A 15,836-nucleotide genomic window follows, 5' to 3' on the forward strand; every position below is an offset into this window, starting at 1 on the left:
AAAAAAAAAAAAAAAAAAAAAAAAAAAAAAAAAAAAAAATATATATATATATATATATATATATATATATATATATATGTGTGTGTGGACATATCTCAATATACATATATATTTAATTGTAACACACACATTAAATATTCTTTTTTCTTTTTTTCTTTTTCTTTTTTTTCTTTTTTAAAGAGTGTTAGTACCCAGTGTGGTGGCTCACGCCTTTAGTCCCAGCACTAGAGAACACAAAGTCATACAGATTTCTAAGTCTGAGGGCCAGCCTGGTTACACAGAGTTCCAGGACAACCAAAACTACACAGAGAAACCCTGCCTTGAAAAACGAAATTGAAATAAAAAAAAAAAAATCCTGTCAACCAGAGGTTTCTGTTGTTGTCCATTTTGAACCCATTATTTCAAAGGAGTTGGACGGTAGGAGATGGAGCTCTGGCCACCTGGCACACCATCCCCTGAGGCAAATGGCTTCTGGGGCCAATTTTCCTCTTCTTCTCCCAACCACTGACTCTACTCGAGCCCCTGCCTCCTCCGCCTGGGTCAAACAGTCTTAGACTGGCTTTCATCTTTATTTTTGTATTTCAATGCCAAGGACGGAATCCACAGGTCTCCAGCATGCTGGGCCAGTACTCAGCCAGGGAGCCACACCCCGGCCCACAGAGCTGCTTGGCCTGGTTGGGTGGAAACATTTCCACAGTAAGGAGCTCACCTGAGCATCGCAGTGGACTCTCCAACCACCTGAGCAATCTGGACTTTCTGGATCCTCTGCTGGCACAGGAGACTGTGGGCTTTGCTCCACCTACAAATAACCCACAACCCCGCGTCATTCCAGTCACCCTAGCAAGCCCAGTGCCCTGTCCTTTGTCCCCTCTGATGGAGGGCGCACATTCTGTTCCACAGAGCCATCTCCTGAAGAACTTACAGCCATCCTTAGAAGAGAGGTGAGGAACTGAGGGGAGAGGGAGCCAAGGACTATGTAATGGACTGGGGAGATCAGAACGTTTCTTAATTCCCTCCCTACAGGGCTCTGTCCAGGCATGCTAGGTTTTGGTGGGTTTTTTTGTTTTTGTTTTTGTTTTCTTTTTCGAGACAGGGTTTCTCTGTGTAGCCTTCTCTGTCTTGGAACTCACTCTGTAGACCAAGCTGGCCTTGAACTCACAGAGATTTGCCAGCCTCTGCCTCCCAAGTACTGGGATTAAAGGCATGCATTGCCACCACCTGCCTAGGTTTCGTTTTTTTAACAGAGTCCTAGGCAGCACAGGCTAGCCCACAACTTCCTATGTAGCTAAGAACAACCTTGTTCCTCCTGTCCTAACCTCCCGGGCTGAGGTGAGGTACATGGGCCACCATGGCCAAGCTTAGCAGGGCTTGTCTCTATCAGAATCTTGCAATCTGGTTGTGTCCCCAAGTTGTAAAATTGTGCGGTGTGGTGGTCTGAATGAGAATAACCTCCCAAGGCTCATGTATGTAAATGCTTGGTTCCAGACCTTGTTGGAGGAGGTGTGTCACTGGGCAAAGGGGTAGGGTGGGGGTGGGGGATGGACTTGGAAGTTTCAAAAGCCATGCCTGCCTTTCTGCTGCCATGTTCCCTGCCGTGATGGTTCCCTGGACTCACCCTCTGACCTATAAACCCCAAATAAACTTTCTCCTATAAGTTGCCTTTGTCATGGGATCTTAGCCCACAGCAAGAGAAAAGTTAACGACCCCAGTCCCCAACACAGGGGTGTTCGGGTCAAGGGGGTTTGCCTTCAAGAATGAATGATGTCATTAGGCTATCAAAGCAAGTTCAGCCTCTCCCCCCACCCCACCCCACCCCTCTCTGCCCTCCTGCTACAGAGTGACAGCAACACAGCCATTGGCAGAAGTCCCCTCAGCTGGGACTTCCCAGCCTCTCGAAAGCTCTGTTCATTATGCATTGTCCAGACTGTGTATCCATGACACAAGAACAAAACACACCAAGACAAGGTCACCTGCTGCTTATCTCCCAGGCCAAGGCATTTCTAAGAAGTCCCTGAGCCTTTCCACTGTCGCAGCAGCAGGGAACCTGGGTGTAGTTGGAGGTTCCTCCTTAGAGCCGGGTCAGAGGCACAGCCCTCAGGAAGGAAGCGTGTAAGCCTGAAGCTCTGGAAGGACACAGGCTGCCTGGCCCTCTCCATCCTTCATCCCGGTGCCACTTACCACTGCACCATGTGAGGCAGCTTCTCTTTGATGGTCCGGTGTGGGTCGATCTCAATGGGATAATAGTGGTGAAAGAGCTCGGTGAGCTGGGACAACCAACAGGGGAAAGGTCATTAGTGCACATCAAATTGGTCCCGCTTGAGGTGAAGACCCCGTCAAAGACGGAGCTTTGTGTGAGAGGCTTTTCTTCAAGCTTTCATGTCGGGGGTGGGGGGAGCACACCATTTGTGAAACTCAACCTTCTCTTCATGCTTTTCCGACTGTTCGCATTTGCCTGTTATAGATAATGTGCGGTGTGCCTGCACTCTCGGAGTTTACTGATCCTCGGCACCCACCCTAAGGAGGAGGCCTAAGGGCCCTCAACATGAGTTAGACTTGGTGGTCCATGTCTGGAATCCCAGCATTTGGAAGGAGGAGACAGGAAGATGGTAGATGTGTAGCCAAGGCCACATATGTAAAACTCTGTCTCAAAGTCAAAATATATACATATACACAGAGGGGGGGGGGATAAAAGAAAAAGACATGAGTGGATGTAGGGATGTAGCTCGTTGGTGGAGAGCCCACCTAAAGAGCAATCTTCACGATGACAAAAATCAGCAGGCGCTGAAGAATTAGCTCAGTAATTAAGAAGGTTTTGCTGCTCTTGCAGAGGACATGAGTTCGATTCCTGGCACAGACACACAGTGGCTCACAACTGTCTGTAACACCAGTTGTAGAGGATCTGGCACCTCCTTCTGATTTCAATGTGGTATCCAGACACACATGTAGGCAAAACACTCGTACACGTAATAAACACTAACCGGTGAGTCAGACACGGGAGTGAAAGCGTCAGGGAAGGGCTGGGGATGCTGCTCGCCTGGCTGGCTGCCTGCCTAGCATGCATGTGTGCCCGGGTTTCTTTCCCGGGAACACATAAACATATGTAGGGTGAGATGACACATAACGATAGTCCTAGCCCTTGAGAGATGGAGGCAGGAGGATTAGAAGCTCAAACTTATCTTTAGCTACATAGTAAATTTGAGGTTAGACAGGGCTACGTGAGAACTGTTCTCAGACACATGGGCTGGAGAGATGGCTTAGAGGTTAAGAGCCCTTGCTGCTCTTGAAGGAGACTGGAGTTTAGTTCCCAAAACTGACAAAGTGGCTCACAACTATCTGGAACTCCAGTTCCAAGGGATATGTCTTTTTCTGACTTTATGGGTACCCGGCACACATGCATGCACGCATGCGTGTACGAATATACATATACACATACACACACACATACATATATGTAGCTAAAGCACTTATGTACATAAACCACCAGGCATAGTGGTGGCGCATGCCTTTAATCCCTCTCATGGGAGGCAGAGGCAGGCAGATCTCTGAGATTTAGGGCTATCTTTGTCTATACAGTGGACCTTATCTTGAAAATAGAAAGAATTAAAATTTAAAAAAGAAAACTACTTAAGGCTGAAGAGATGGCTCAGTGGTTAGGGGCACTGGCTGCTCCAGAGTGCCCGGGTTCAGTTCCCAGCATCCACAGGGTGGGGACCAACCCTCTGTAACTCCAGTTCCAGGGGGGTCCAGTGCCCTCTTCTGGCTGCTGATGGCATTCTGTGCACAGACATACATGCTGGTAAAACATCCATGCATATTAAAAGAAAAAGAAAAGAAAAAGAGAAATATTTATAGAAGTGCTCCACAGATATCAGTGAGAAAGGAGATCATGCAATTATGGCTGAGGACCTGCTTAGTGGTGGGACATTTGCCTAAAATGCATGCAGCTAGGCTTGGACTGCCAGCACGTGACAAAGAGTCATAAAACAGACCTTGCAGATTGGTGTTAGAAACCCAGCACACTGGTGACAATTCCATCCATGTCACCATTAGGAAAATTTCAGAGCATCTGCATGTGCCTCCTTTAGCTAAGATTTCTTTCTAGGAAACCAGGACTTTTGACCCTCTGGGACAGCTACTTCATGGATCATAAGTCATGCAGAAACAATTGGTAAGGCTCCTTGGGAAAAAAAATAAGAACTGACAGAGTAAAGAATTTTAAAGGACTTATGTAGTCTTGGGACTATTAGGAGCTCATATGGAGTGGCTGTCCATCTGTCCGAAAAGAGAATTAAATGCAGGGATTACATGGTATTAAGCAGAGTATTCTTGGAATGTCTTAAGAGCCTCAGTGTTGGTCAGGGGTATAGCTCATTTGGTAGAGTGGAGCTTCTTGTTCCTGGCCATCTTCACAACAAGCAATCAGGTTAACAGTCTTGGAAGGGCCAGGAGGTGGTACCATATTCCTTTAATCCCAGTAGGTGGATCTGTGAGTTCAAGGCCAGCCTGGTCTATAGAGTGAGTTCCAAAACAGCTAGGGCTACACAGAGAAACCCTGTCTTGAAAAACAAAACAGGGCTGATGAGATGGCTCAGTGGGGAAGAGCGCCCGACTGCTCTTCCGAAGGTCCAGAGTTCAAATCCCAGCAACCACATGGTGGCTCACAACCATCCGTAATGAGATCTGACTCCCTCTTCTGGAGTGTCTGAAGACAGCTACATTGTACTTACATGTAATAAATAAATAAATCTTTAAAAAAAAAAAAAAGAAAAACAAAACAAAGTATTGGAAGGCCTTGGGTTAAATCCTTAATACCATAGAAACAAAACTCTAAGCTAGACACGGTGGTGCATATGTCTGATGCAAGCATTCAGGAACTAAAATCAGGAGGAAGAGGAGTTCAAAGCCAGCCTCAGCTTCATAGCAAGCTCCAGGCCAGATTAGGCTTCATGAGAATCTCAACAAAACAAAACCCACAGGAAGCATCAACCAATGCAAGTGACCAATACACATTAGTACGCAACCTTAGTGACTAACAGAAACCAAGTCACTGATTATCTACAAGAATGAGCTCAGCCACATGTAAGAGCCTAGCCTGGCTCTGCTCTAAGAAAAGCCACTCAGGGTACAAGCCTGGGACCGAGTAAACAAAAGCCAAGCTTCTAGAGTTGGCTTCTCAGTGTTGTACACACCCTACGGCAATGGATTCACATCCATTCCGGAAGATTCTCTGAATCTGCTCCCTTATCAGAAAGTGACATCATCAAGAACATGGCATTAAATGGGGCAAAGAGCTTGGGACAAAGTCTCTATAAAACCAACACCTGCAACTCCATCAAATGACCCTGGGGCAAATGGTTCACCCTCTTTAAGCACCTGTTTTCTTACATGTTAGACGAAGACAGTAATATGGTAGTTCTCTCTACCTTTGGGAGCAGAGGGTTGTTCAGTAAGATCTGGCATCCAAGTCTCGTGCAAACCCCATAGATAGCAGTAAGCATAGTGCTCACACACAAACTATCCATCACTGTGTCTCAGCCAATAAGGAAAAGCTGTCCTCATGGATTAAGGCTAGATCCAGGGGCTGGAGAGATGGCTCCGCAGTTAAGAGCACTGACTGCTCTTGCACAGGGCTGGAGTTCAGTTCTCAGTTCCTACATCAGGCAATTCACCACTCCAAACTCCTGTGACCTCCAAGGGTATCTGTATGTCTATGTACCCCACTCACACACATACACTTTAAAATAATAAAAATAAACCCAATAAGAAAACCATATCTCCTTTACTATAACAACTTTTAAAAAAGAATGATGGAAGAACAAAACCAAGTGAAACTAAGGAGCAAATCCAGAGTGTCACGAATGGTCGATAAGCTTCCTCGAACCCAGACTCCCTCTGTTTTTGAGATAAGGTCTTCCTATCTATCCTTGTCTGGCTGAGACTTAGTATGTAGAGCAGGCTGGCCTCGAACTCACAGAGATCTGCTGCCTCTGCCTTCTGAGTGCTGGGATCAAAGGTGTGCGCCACCAACACCCATACAGCTTCCTTTTCCAACGTTTTATTCTGTGTTCTAACGACGTTGCCTAAGTGACCTTGAACTCTTTCTGGAATCCAGGCAGCCTCTGAACTTGGGATCCTCCTGTCTCAGCCTCTGGGATTACAGGTCTCCCCACACTGTGTTTAAGGAACGGAGTTTCTTAAGATTTCAGTCCTGGAGGCTGTGGTTCAACCCCAGAAGCATACCACAGCCATGTCTGAGCAAAGAAGGGAATGACCCACCTCTTTGCGACAATCCTCACTGATAATTTTGCTGTTATCCAGAATATCTGAAAAAAGAAAACACACACACACACAAGACTCCCTTTATTTGCTCCATAGCAGTTGTCATCTGGAGCCCTACAAGGAAAGCTGAAATGTGACTTACTGTGGGAAGAGGGGCATCGCTGTCCATTATAAGCAAATCTGCTCAGGGTCATGTCAAAATCGGAAATCACCTGAGAGACAAAGGGGAGATGGTGGTGGTTGACAAGGTTGACTAGGTTGACTAGGTACTGGTCTATCCTGGTCCTTGCCTCAGCCTGGGGTAGTGGAGGAAGTCTAACCAGGCTGCAGCAAAGCCTTTGCAAGGTTAGGAAGAGACAGAAGAAAGAATGAAAAAAGTGACATCCTGAGTTAACCCTGAAGAAAACAAAGTCTCCCGAATGTGGGGGCGACTTTCTGTGGCTTCTTTATACACTGGTTCTTTCTTAAGGTGCCTTCTGACCTTTGTGGATCTCCCTATGAGGGAGGGGGGCCTCCACCCACTTGCTTTCTAAAACCAAGCGGCAGGAAAAGGGTCACATCTGACTACTATGAAAGTTGGCTATTGGGGGAGGTAAGCTCTTTCCCGAGGTGAACCAATCTGTTTGTCCATGACCACCCTAGGGCGCAGGCTCGCAGAGCGCGAACCACAGTTGGCGGGAAGGCTGCAGGGCAGGCACCCTCCCGCCGTACCCCAAGCCACGGTACCTGAAGGCGGTCTCCTCCGCCCCTGCGAAGGGCGCCCACAATTTCCTGCACCCGTCCGGGCTGCCGCATCAGGACCGTGGCCTTCATCAGGCTGCTTACCTGTCGTGAGACCCAAGAGACCCGCTGACCCGAGAGCCGCGATGGGCATCAGGACAGCTGAGTCTCTCCGCACCCGCGATCCCGCCACGCGGGACCGTCCCCGCCCGTGGCCTCACCTCCTCCGCCATCACGCCGCCGGCTTGGTGGGCGGCCCCGAAGGCAGCGCCCGCCTTACAGCCACACTGCGCAGGCGTCGCCTCGCACTAGTCGCGTCGGTCTAGGAGCTGCAGGCCGTTTCCAGGCTGGCTTCGGATACTGGCAGGAGAAGCAAGAGGGGGGAGTGCGGGTGTGTGTGTGGGGGGGGGGGGAGGGATGTTCTACTGTGTGTGGGGGTGGAGGAACGTTGGGGGGCGAGGGGGAGGGGAGTACCAAGACTCTGGGGTCCTGTATGTGGGCTGGCTGTCATGAGGCTTTGGTGTGTACGGGCGCCTGTCACTCACTCTTTCTGGAACATAAGTGCAGTCCTTACTGGGGTTGGGGGTCACTGCTTAGTGAGAGAGTTCTTGCCTGCAGGTATGAGGCCCTGGATTTCATCCCCTGCATTGCAAAGAACAACCCACTAGGTATCCAAGTGCATTTTGGACAGGGGATGTACCCAGGAGACACTTCCCTAACTGGGCTCTTCATCATCACTAGGCCACAAGCAAAGTAAGCCAGCAAGGCATCTCAAGGGCTGGAAGATTCTGGCCAGCATGACATTTGATCAGCTCTGCTTCTGCCTCTGCACCCATGGGGAGCCCACAGAGAGCTTTGGAAGGATGCTGCAGGGAGGTGGGGACCCAACCTGAAGATGCCACAAGCAGCGGACTCAGTAAAGGCTCAATTGTGTTGGTGGTCACAGTTCTGCCCTAGGTCTGAGGTCGAGGAAAGAGATGTGGGGTGGTCTACCTGTATGTTCTGGGGGGAGGGGGAGGAAAAGAAGGGGCAAGAAGGGGGTTCCAGAACCTGAGAGCACAATCCTGAGTGATCTCACTGCCCAGGATTCTGGAACTTGGGCTGCCTGATGGTCCCTATATGAAAGATGTAGTAGGGAAAAGGAGCGACAGCTGGCTAAAGGGGCCCCCCATAACCCTCCCCAACACCCCAGGAGAGCAGCCTCTCTCCCCTGGTCCCAAGGAGCCATGGAGATGGAGAGCACCGCGGCCTCCACCCGGTTCCACCAGCCTCACATGGAGAGAAAGATGAGCGCAATGACCTGTGAGATCTTCAACGAGCTCCGGCTTGAGGGCAAGCTCTGCGACGTGGTCATCAAAGTCAATGGCTTCGAGTTCAATGCCCACAAGAACATCCTCTGTAGCTGCAGCTCCTACTTTAGGTACACCGGGGGACCCAAGCTGAGCCGTGTCTCCATCACTGAGACTCTGTGTTTGTTTATAACTGGTTTGAGCTGTTCTCAAATCTAAGCTTTGTAGGTTGACAGCATGCCATTGCAGCATTAAAAAAAAGTTGGACAGACCTGATCCTACACTCTAGATAAGGCTCCAAAAGGACCAGTTTATAATCCAGACATAGTGGCTCATGCCTGTAATCCCAGCAACTGGAGAGGCTGAGGCAGGAGGATCAGTAGTTCAAGGGCAGCCTGGGCTACAGAGTGAGAATCTATTTCTAAAACAAACAAACAAAAACAGAACCAAAACAACAACAAGAAGATAGTAAATATTTTTTTTAAGTTTGTATTTATTCATTTATTTTATTTATGGATATTTTGCCTGCATGTATGTCTGTCTGGGCCACATACATGATGCGCCTGAAGAGGCCATAAGGGGACATTGGGTCCCCTTGGGACAGGCATTGCAGACTGTTGTCAGCTACCATGTAGGTGTTTGGCATGGAACCTCATGTTCTGTTGAAAAGAGACCCATGTCTACAGCTCCAAGATGTTAAATAGCTTAAGCTCAGCAGGCCATGTACTCTGGCAACAGTTCAACTCTGCCTTCTGTCAAGAACTGCCAGACAAGGCCAGGATGTTTCTGTCCATCTCTAATCCCGGTACTTGGGAGGCAGAGGCTGGCAGATCTCTGTGAGTTCTAGGCCAGCCTGGTCTACATGGGGAGTTCCAGGGCTACATAGGTGAGACCCTGCCTAGAAAGAAAGAAAGAAAGAAAGAAAGAAAGAAAGAAAGAAAGAAAGAAAGAAAGAAAGAAAGAAAGAAAGAGGAAAAGAGAAAAAGAAAAGAATGGGCCCAGAAGACAGGATTAATACAAATTATTTATGGACACTGAAATTTGAATACAGTTTTAACATGTCACAAAATGTTCTTTGAATACTCTGCCCCCTCCATAATTCCAAAATGTAAAGAAAAATCTTGTTCCCTGGGGGCGGTACAAAGCAAAGGGTGGACTGGCTTCGGGCTGCATTTGGCAGAGGCTGTAGCTTGGCAAGCATGGGTCCTAAAGAAGGAGTTGATACCTAAGCCCCACTGGTCTTTAAGCCTCTTAGAAAAAAACAAAATACTCTGTTTTAGTCAGTACCCAGAAATGTACCTATTTACAGGGGCCCGCCTAACACATCGTTGTGGCCATTTATTGCTTGTTTTCTTACTGGGGGATGCTGGGTGTTAGAAGGAAACGAAGAAGTGAACATTTCTGTTCTCATAAAGCTTAGTCTTTTTTCTTTTTTGTTTTTTTGTTGTTGTTGTTGTTTTGTTTTGGTTTGGTTTGTTTGTTTTGTTTTGAGACAGGGTTTCTCCGTGTAGCCCTGGCTGTCCTTGCTCTGTAGACCAGGCTGGCCTCAAACTCATAGAGCTCTGCCTGCCTCTGCCTCCCCAGTGCTGGGATTAAGGCGTACCACCACCACCTGTGCTTCTCCTCCTCCTCCTCTTCTTCTTCTTCTTCCTCTTCCTCCTCCTCTTCCTTTTCTTTCCTTCCTTCCTTCCCTCCTTCCTTCCCTCCTTCCTTCCCTCCTTCCTTTCCTTCTTGTTTTTTTGATAAAGAGTTTCTCTATGTAGCCCTGGCTGTCCTAGAACTTGCTATGTAGTCCAGGGTGGCCTGGAGCTCACAGAGATCCAACAGCTTCTCCCTCCTGAGTTCTTGGACTAAAGGTGTGTGCCACCACGCTGGGCTACACATAAATATGGACGGTGGCTCAGTAGTGAAGGTACTTGCTGCTAAGCATGATTACCTGAGTTCAATCCCTGGGAGCTAACTGGAGAGAACCAACTCCCACAAGTTGTCCTCTGACCTCCACATGAACACTCACTCCTACATCGGAGCACTCACTCATATATGCTTACGTGTGTGTGTGTGTGTGTGTGTGTGTGTGTGTGTGTGTGTTTGTGTGTGCTAGGATTACAGGCTTGTGTCACCACACCCAGCCTTTTCTTTTCCTTTTGGTTTTTTGAATGGTATTTCCCTCTTATCATCAAAGTCAGGGGACATTTTTGAATGCAAGGGGGACATGAACTCTTTGTAAGGGCCACTCTGGTGCTGGGTTGTCTGTACACACGGGAGATTTGGTGGGCAACAGGACAAGGCAGATTTTGATTTAATTTTGTGTGTATGTTTTGTCTGCATGCATACTTTTGTGCCTGCCGCTCATGGAGGCTGGAAGAGGGCGATTCGTGCTGGGAATCAAACCCAAGTCCTCTGCAAGTACTCATTGCTGGGTCATACTCTCTCTATCCTCTGAGGCCCAGGTTGTTTGTTTGTTTGTTTGTTTAATTTTATGTACTTGAATGTCTTCTCTGTGAATATGTTTGGCCCCATGCACATGCCTGGTGCTTGCAGAAGTCAGAAGAAGGCATTGAAGTCCATAGAACTGGAGTTATGGATGGCTGTGAGCTGCCATGTGGGTGTTGGAATTTGAACTTGGGTCCAGTGCAACAAGTGCTCTTAGCTGCCAAGGCCTTGATCTTATTCTCATTCCAGAGCTCAATTTCTCCATCTAAACACTGTAAAAGAGAAGAGGGAGGTGGGCTGGGGAGATGGCTCAGTGGGTAAAGTGCTTGCTGCCCAAGCAGGAAGACCTGAGTGTTCAGATCCCCAGAAACCACACAAAAGCCAAGCATGGTGGCACATATTTATAATCCCAGTGCAGGATGGAAAAGACAGGTTAATCCTGGGGGGCTGGCTGGCCAGCCAGTGTACTCAGAACAGTAAGTTCCACAAAGAGTGAGAGACCCATGTCTCAAAAAAACAAACAAAAAAAAACCAACAACAACAAAAAAAACAGGGGCTGGAGAGATGGCTCAGCGGGTAAGAGCACTGACTGATCTTCCGAAGGTCCTGAGTTCAAATCCCAGCAACCACATGGTGGCTCACAACCATCCATAATGAGATCTGATGCCCTCTTCTCGTGTGTCTGAAGACAGCTACAGTGTACTTACATATAATAAATAAGTAAATCATTAAAAAAAGGAGGAGAATGTTTCCGTGCTAATTTCTCTCCTCTTCCCCCCCTTCCCAGAGCTTTGTTTACAAGTGGCTGGAACAACACTGAGAAGAAGGTTTACAACATTCCTGGCATTTCCCCCGACATGATGAAGCTAATTATTGAGTATGCGTACACTCGGACCGTGCCTATCACCCCTGACAACGTGGAGAAGCTGCTGGCCGCTGCTGACCAGTTTAACATCATGGGCATTGTTAGGGGTTGCTGTGAGTTCCTCAAGTCGGAGCTGTGTCTGGATAACTGTATCGGCATCTGCAAGTTCACGGACTACTACTACTGCCCCGAGCTGAGGCAGAAGGCCTACATGTTCATCCTGCACAACTTCGAGGAGATGGTGAAAGTCTCGGCAGAGTTTCTGGAGCTCTCTGTCACTGAGCTCAAGGATATCATTGAGAAAGACGAACTCAACGTGAAGCAGGAGGATGCAGTATTTGAGGCCATTTTAAAGTGGATTTCTCACGACCCCCAAAATAGGAAGCAACATATTTCAGTTTTACTTCCTAAGGTCAAGTTTAGTTACTCTTTGCAAATACTTAATTGCTCCTGTTTGATTCCTCTACCCAGAGGGAGCGTCCCTAAGAGCCACAAAATAGGTCTCTTGCTCTCTTTGTCTGCTGATTGTAATGCCGTATAAATATGTATCCCCAATGCCCGCTGACTGTGAACTCCTTGGGAGCAGATATGCCTTAGTCCCTGGCCCTGCTAGCCCTTCACATGAAAGTCAACTCAAAGGAGGTGCGCGGTATGAGTTTGTGGAAAGGAAACAGGAGCAGGTGGAACGTGCTAGGTGCATGCCAGATCCCCAGGCTATGTTGATGCTTAGCGAGGGAGGGGCGCCTCCTGCTCTTCCCGAGTTGGCGGATTTTGGTGTGGCTAGTTCTTCCTTTAGCCAAAATTGCCTTAGCGTGGGGAGAGCCGCAGGCCATCCCACAGAATTTCAAAGGGTCTTTCGCCCTGTTGCCATTCAATAAGCTCCCCACTCCAAGTTAGAAGCTAAGGTAGGAAGGAAGGAAGCCACAAGGGTAGCATACAAGTGTAGTTACTTGGTTTTAGTTACTGTTATTTTACATATGGAGCTATTTTTAATTTCTGGCCAATCACATGGCTTCTTTTGGTCTAAAAGCTCTACCCAGTGGCGAAGGAATTCTATCCTCAGATGCCTTCTGTCTAGCTCATTTCTTGATATGTATACCACCTCCACAAAACAAAACCACCTATGAGTTGAATACACATTCTCTCCCACAATCCCAATCTCAGCTCCCCTTCTCCTCTAAGGGGGTGGGGCCCCACTTAAGACTCTGCAAGGTTAGGCATTTCCCCTCCCACTGAAGCCAGACAAGGCAGCTCAGCTAGAAGAACATACCCCACGTACAGATAACAGTGTTTGGGATATCCCCCCTACCCTTGCTCCATTTTAAAAAGCAAACTAAGGGGCTGGAAAGATGGCTCAGAGGTTAAGAGTACGGCCTGCTCCTTCAGAGCACGTGACTTCAGTTCACAGCACTCAGACCCTCAACTACCTACAACTCTAGCTTCAGGGGATCCAATGCCCTCCTCTGGTCTCTGCCAGTACACGCACGCGAGTGTGCGCGCGCGCGCGCGCGCACACACACACACAATTTAAAAAGCACAAACCAAAATACACCCAGAAACCCAAAAGGCAGATGATATAGCAGGGCTTAAAGAGATGGGACTTCCCGACATCCTTGCCTCACCTGAATAAATTTCTGTATTTTCTTCTTAGGTTCGCCTGGCCCTAATGCATGCTGAGTACTTCATGAATAATGTTAAGATGAATGACTATGTCAAAGACAGTGAGGAATGTAAACCAGTCATCATTAATGCCCTAAAGGCTATGTATGACCTGAACATGAACGGACCCTCCAATTCTGACTTCACCAACCCACTTACCAGGCCCCGCCTGCCCTATGCCATCCTATTCGCTATTGGTGGCTGGAGTGGCGGGAGCCCCACCAATGCCATTGAGGCATATGATGCTCGAGCAGACAGATGGGTGAATGTCACCTGTGAGGAAGAAAGTCCTCGAGCCTACCACGGGGCAGCCTACTTGAAAGGCTATGTTTATATCATCGGGGGGTTTGATAGCGTAGACTACTTCAATAGTGTTAAGCGTTTTGACCCTGTGAAGAAAACTTGGCACCAAGTGGCCCCTATGCACTCTAGACGTTGCTATGTCAGCGTGACAGTCCTCAGCAATTTCATCTATGCCATGGGAGGGTTCGATGGCTACGTGCGTCTCAACACTGCTGAACGGTACGAGCCAGAGACCAACCAATGGACACTCATTGCCCCCATGCATGAGCAGCGGAGTGATGCGAGCGCCACAACACTCTATGGGAAGGTAAAGAACCAGGGTGGAAGGGGAAGATGGATACTGTTCGTCCTTTGCGGATGAGGCTGGAAGACAAAATGGCAACACTCCCAGTTGTCTTTCAGATGACGGTCCCCTGTACACAGCCACATCCAGATGCTCGAGGCTCATACAACATGGTAGGGTGCTTGTGTATAGCCTATGCACGGTTGGGTGTGGGGGCACACACCCATAAACCTAGCCCTTGGGAAGCTAAGACAGGAAGATTGCTGTAGCTTGAGGGCAGCTTGGGCTATGCAGGAAGACTCTCTCAAAGAAAACTGTTGTATACTATGTCTCATATACGTCAATTACCTTCAGATTACCTATAATACCTGACATTATGTAAACACTGTTAATTGCTATACTGTATTTTTGATAATTATGAGAAATATCTATACATTTTCCATATACATATTTAAATTTTTTGATGGGGGGGCATGCTGAGCATATGTGGGGGTCAGAGGACAACTTGCAGGAGTAGATACTCTCCTCTACTAGGTGGGGTCCAGGGACAAATTCAGGTTTTGTGGCCAGTGTCATTACACACTGAACCATCTCACTAGCAAAGTTTTTTATTTTTATTAGATTTTTTAAAAATTGTATTATGTGAGGGGCTGGTGAAATGGCTCAGTGGTTAAGAGCACCCGACTGCTCTTCCAAAGGTCCGAAGTTCAAATCCCAGCAACCACATGGTGGCTCACAACCACCGGTAATGAGATCTGATGCCCTCTTCTGGTGCGTCTGAAGACAGCTACAGTGTACTTACATATAAAAATTGTATTATGTGAATGAATGTTTTGCCTGAATATATGTATTTGCACCATATGCATGGCTAGTGCTCAAGGAGGTAAGAAGAGGGATCAGGTCCCTGGGGGTAGTGTTATGGGCAGTTGTGAGCCATCGTGTGGGTGCTGGGAATCAAACTGCGGGTCCTCTGCAAGAGTAACAAGTGTAGCCTGGTCATGGTAGCACACACTTTTAATCTCCAGCACTAGGGGTAAAGAGACAGGTGGATCGCTGTGAGTTTGAAGCCAGCCTCATTCACATAGTTCCAGGACAGCCAGGGCTACACACATTGTCACCCTGTCTCACAAAACACGCCAATAAAACCAGAAAACTAACAAGTGCCATCTCTCCAGCCCCCATTTACTTATTTGAGACAGTTCTGTGTACGCCCGACTGGCCGGAAGTTCCCACAGTTCCTCCTGTCGCTGCCTCCAAAGTGCTGGGAATAAAGGCATGTGACACTTTGACTTTTTTTTTTTTTTCCTTTGAGACAGGGTCTCAAGGAGTAGCCAAAGCTAGCCTTGAATCTTCAGTGATTCCCCCTTGCCAGAGCCTCTTGATTGTCATAACTACAGGTGGGAGCCATTATGCCCAGCCTGAACACATCCCTCTCCTAAGAGTTTCTAAGATTGGTTTTTCGTTTTTGTTGTTTTTGGGGGGCTGGGGTAGGGTACTGAAGAGATGCTCAGTTGTTAAGAACACTTGTTGCTCTTGTAGAGGACCCAAGTTCAGTTCCCAGCACCCACATGAAGCAGGCAGCTCACAACTTCTTTTAAATCCAGGCCCAGGGGATCCAACATCTTCCCCTGGCTTCTGAGGTCTCTGTCTGTCTGTCTGTCTGTCTCTGTGTCTCTCACACACACCAATATTTTTGTTAAAGTTTTAAAGGGGCTGAAGAGATGGCTCAGTGATTAAGAGCACTGGCTGCTCTTCAAGATGGACCCAGGTTCAGTTCCCAGCACCCACATGGCAGCTCATACCTGTCTGTAACTCCAGTTTCAGAGGATCTGACGCCCTCACACAGACATATATGCAGGCAAAAACACGAATCAACATAAAATAAAAATAAATTTAAAAATCTTTTTTGGAGCCGGGCGTGGTGGCGCACGCCTTTAATCCCAGCACTCGGGAGGCAGAGGCAGGCGGATTTCTGAGTTCGAGGCCAGCCTGGTCTACAGAGTGA

General features: G+C 47.9%; 2 protein-coding genes across 4 annotated transcripts in view; one reads left to right on the forward strand and one right to left on the reverse strand.

The window, feature by feature from the left end:
- The window catches only part of Nt5c3b (5'-nucleotidase, cytosolic IIIB), a 17,617-nt gene extending 9,628 nt beyond the window's left edge, over window positions 1-7,989 (reverse strand). Inside the window, exons 1-7 of one of the 3 annotated variants that reach the window (XM_021176975.1) lie at window positions 7,889-7,989; window positions 7,221-7,359; window positions 7,006-7,104; window positions 6,422-6,491; window positions 6,277-6,323; window positions 2,179-2,264; window positions 710-799 (exon numbers count right to left, since the gene is read on the reverse strand). In XM_021176975.1, the coding sequence (XP_021032634.1) occupies window positions 710-799; window positions 2,179-2,264; window positions 6,277-6,323; window positions 6,422-6,491; window positions 7,006-7,104; window positions 7,221-7,232 (404 nt within the window). In that variant the 5' untranslated portion in view covers window positions 7,233-7,359; window positions 7,889-7,989. Of the gene's footprint in view, window positions 1-709; window positions 800-2,178; window positions 2,265-6,276; window positions 6,324-6,421; window positions 6,492-7,005; window positions 7,360-7,544; window positions 7,749-7,888 lie in introns of those variants that run through there. The other 2 variants (XM_021176976.2, XM_021176978.2) reach the window with 2 other exon arrangements.
- Window positions 7,990-8,082: 93 nt separating this feature from the next.
- The window catches only part of Klhl10 (kelch like family member 10), a 13,202-nt gene continuing 5,448 nt past the window's right edge, over window positions 8,083-15,836 (forward strand). Inside the window, exons 1-3 of the mRNA XM_021176704.2 lie at window positions 8,083-8,419; window positions 11,509-11,998; window positions 13,238-13,855. Coding sequence (XP_021032363.1) covers window positions 8,226-8,419; window positions 11,509-11,998; window positions 13,238-13,855 — 1,302 coding nt within the window. The 5' untranslated portion in view covers window positions 8,083-8,225. The remainder of the gene's footprint in view (window positions 8,420-11,508; window positions 11,999-13,237; window positions 13,856-15,836) is intronic.

Source organism: Mus caroli, chromosome 11, assembly GCF_900094665.2.
Source record: "Mus caroli chromosome 11, CAROLI_EIJ_v1.1, whole genome shotgun sequence".
In the NCBI taxonomy this organism is placed as follows: domain Eukaryota; kingdom Metazoa; phylum Chordata; class Mammalia; order Rodentia; family Muridae; genus Mus; species Mus caroli.